The 3,181-nt window shown below is 63.8% G+C and overlaps 1 protein-coding gene across 1 annotated transcript in view; it reads right to left on the bottom strand.

The window, feature by feature from the left end:
* LOC113211501 (division abnormally delayed protein) overlaps positions 1-3,181 on the bottom strand; it is a 150,136-nt gene that overhangs the window by 7,212 nt on the left and 139,743 nt on the right. The window contains exons 3-5 of the mRNA XM_052265328.1: positions 2,050-2,348; positions 1,554-1,774; positions 1,130-1,472 (exon numbers count right to left, since the gene is read on the bottom strand). Of these exons, the coding sequence (XP_052121288.1) occupies positions 1,130-1,472; positions 1,554-1,774; positions 2,050-2,348 (863 nt within the window). The remainder of the gene's footprint in view (positions 1-1,129; positions 1,473-1,553; positions 1,775-2,049; positions 2,349-3,181) is intronic.

Raw genomic sequence — 3,181 nt, forward strand, 5'->3', positions numbered from 1 at the left:
GAATAAAGGACTCTGCGGAACGCGAATTTATGATTCGCTGATGCGCAGCGATGATGAATCTGACAAAGCCGGGCGTCGCGGCGGCGGTGGCGCGTCGGGGGAGGGAGGAGAGCCCGCCGCCAGGACCAGGCGAAGCGCACCTGTCGCATGGAGGGGATGGGGAGGAGGGGAGGGGGAGGGGGGTAAGCATTGTGTCGGTCACGTGACCTTTGCCGAGCCCGCGCGTCGTCACGCGCCGACAAGCACCCCCGCCAGCGGCAAGCCGCGACAAGGCGACCGTCGACGCTGCGGTGGCGGTCCATACGGTCCAACAACGGGGCCGCCACCACCACCACCACCACCACCACCACCACCACCACCACTACCACCACCACAACGACCACCAGCAGCAGCACGGTCCACCGGGTCTAGGGGGCCCCGCGGCCAGCGCCCTACCAGCGCCGCGGCTGCAGCAGCAGCAACACACTTTGTGCTCGGCTCGCACCGAGCTCGACCGCAACAGCGGGGGCAAGCCCAGCCCAGCCCGCCCGCGCGCCTCGGGGCGCCGGCGAGTCTATTCCTAGCGGGCCTCGTCTCCCCGTCGTCGTCGCGCTGGCCCTTTGCGCTGGCCTCTGCGCCCCCCGCCGCCTGCCCCCTGCGCCGCCACCCCTTCGGCCTCTCCCCGACCTCGGTCGCGCGCCGCCCGCCAGCTTCACCAGGCGCTCACGGTGTTATCATTAGGCGGGCGCCGAGAAGGACCTTTAATTCCAACATCTCCACCCCGCACCCCCACCCCTCTCCTGCACTGCCACTCCCTCAGCTGCAACCCCCCCCCCCCAACCAGACTCCCCCTCGGCTTGCAAATCACCAGAGAAATATCTCCGAGCTGCAAATCACCGGGCTGGGAAAAGGGGAGGGGTCGGCGAGGTTACACGAGGAATTACAAATGTGTACAACATGACCGTAAATTTTCAAAGGGAACTTCTGCGGCAGCGCCTTGCTTTCTCTCTCTCTCTCCCACACACACACTCTCCCCGGTCTCACTCTGTCTCTCTCACTCTCGCGCACCCCAGCGCCCCGGCCGAGCTCTTATCAGCGTGCAATCTCACCCCCCGGCGCTACCCGCCGCGCTCTACCCTCGCGGACTCACCTTCCTCTCGACGCCGGGTCCGTTCTCCATGGCGAACATGATGGCCTCGGAGATCTTGTTCTCCATCTGACGGATGGCCTCCTCGGCGTTGAGCTGGTAGGGCGCGTCCCGCGCCGCCGACCGGGGGCGGCCGGGGAAGGCTGGCGCGGCCGCGGCGGAGCCCGCCAGCTTGGCGGCGGCCTCCACGAAGGCCGACCAGGGCTGGTCCAGCTCCGAGGCCCGCGCCGTGACGCAGCCGCGCAGCACGTTGAGGCAGTAGCCCTGGCAGGGCCGCACGGCCTCGCCCAGGCCCGCGCACCGGGGGCACGTCCACAGGCGCAGCAGCAGCGCCGGGCAGGGCGACCTGCGGGCAGCAGGAGCACCCCGTCAGCGAGGGACGCCCTCCATAGATCCCTCCACCCGCCTTTTCTGCCTTCCCACTCACCCGCTGAGGTCGTCGTTGTCGATGAGCAAGGAGTCGGTCGTGTTGAGGACGCCGGCGCCGATCCTCAGGACGCCGAGGAGCACCCTGGCGGCCTCCAGGGCGCGGCCGAGGCTGTGCGCAAGAGCGCGCGGCGCGTCCCCGAACGGCTGCACCTCGGCCATCTTGGAGGAGAGGCACTTCTCGTACGTGGGGTCCAAGTGCCGCTGCGGCCGGTCGCCCCCCTGAGGACAAGGTCACCGTTGTCAGCAGGGTCTCGGCGCGGTTCCAAGCTGCGCGCCGCCGCGCCGCGTCCTCTATTCCGCCCGGGCTTGTGGCGAGTGCGAGAGAGGAGGGCAGCACGTCTAGACCACCGGCCTCTCTCTCGCACTCGCTGGCAAGCCCGGCGGGGCGCCGTGGAGGTGGGCAGGCCCGCCCGCCAGCGCTGCAGGCCGGTACGGCCTAACCCGACAAGTGGACGGCGTCAGCCTGAGGACACGCGCCGTCACCATCAACTCACCCTCTTCACCGGGGCCACCGTGGTGAGGAACGTGAGCGGGAAGAGCTTGGCGAAGAAGCGGTTGACAGAGTCCGTCATGGACGGGCCCTGCGGCGGCGACGACAGCCAGGCGGGCTCGGCGGCGCCCTGGTTGGCGCCGTCGATGCCCTCGAGGCCGTGGGGCGTGTCCAGGTAGCGGACGATGTCGGCGTAGAGCTGGTGGATGGGCTCCCGAGCGAGCACGGCCATGCGCTGGTACACCTGGCCGAACAGCGAGAGCGTCTTGCTCTCGGACCAGCGCGCCAGCCGCACCAGGTGATCTGCAACAGAAGGTGATGACATGAAGTCATTTTCGTCGGCAGGTTAGGCCACCTTTACTTGCTGTTACGATGATCGATATAATCTCGTTGCAGCCAATGAAGCTGAAGCTAACCCGTAATTTGATTTGGAAAATCTGATTTCACTGAAACCAGCTTGAAGCCCGCTTCAGTACTCATTCGGGCAATCATTTTGCTCAGCTTTAGCTTCAATGGCTTCCCAGGACTAAATCGACTGTATCATCACTGACATCATCTTTAAGAAAGCGCAGGAGAGCGAACTCAGTATCCGGCTATATTCGGCAGCCTTCTGCACCTTCCCGAGTTGGCAGGATACATAACCCGCTCGAAGTAAAAAATCTTAAATTTCACATAACTTGATACACGCCGGAAAATTAAATAAAGAAATAAATCTATCGTTCGGACATCGACAAAAATGACGCTACATTACCGGGTCCATCGCACACACATGGTTTTCGAGTCAATGACCCACGCTGAAGTTATTGCGAGTGCTCGCTGCCGAGTGGGCGATCAGGTCCGGCCCGTCCTGCCCTTCCCCGCTCACGATAATATACTACTGTCAGACGCATTATTGACACCAATTGGCCGTCGTCTGCTTGACCGCGTGAACAATACAGTATATATACACTGTGCGTGAAGCGAATACCGGCCGTTGCGAAAAAGATCGCGAGTGGAAGAGAGAAGGCGGGAGAGCAGCCCGGCGGCGCTGTGCACCATGATGAGAGGGGAGAAGCGCGCGCGAGCGAGCGATTCAGAAACAAAATAATTTCGGTCAAAGGTTAAGAGGCCCTTTAAGCGCACACCGCAACGCATTC

Source organism: Frankliniella occidentalis, unplaced genomic scaffold (assembly GCF_000697945.3).
Source record: "Frankliniella occidentalis isolate FOCC.00 unplaced genomic scaffold, Focc_3.1 Scaffold26, whole genome shotgun sequence".
NCBI lineage: Eukaryota > Metazoa > Arthropoda > Insecta > Thysanoptera > Thripidae > Frankliniella > Frankliniella occidentalis.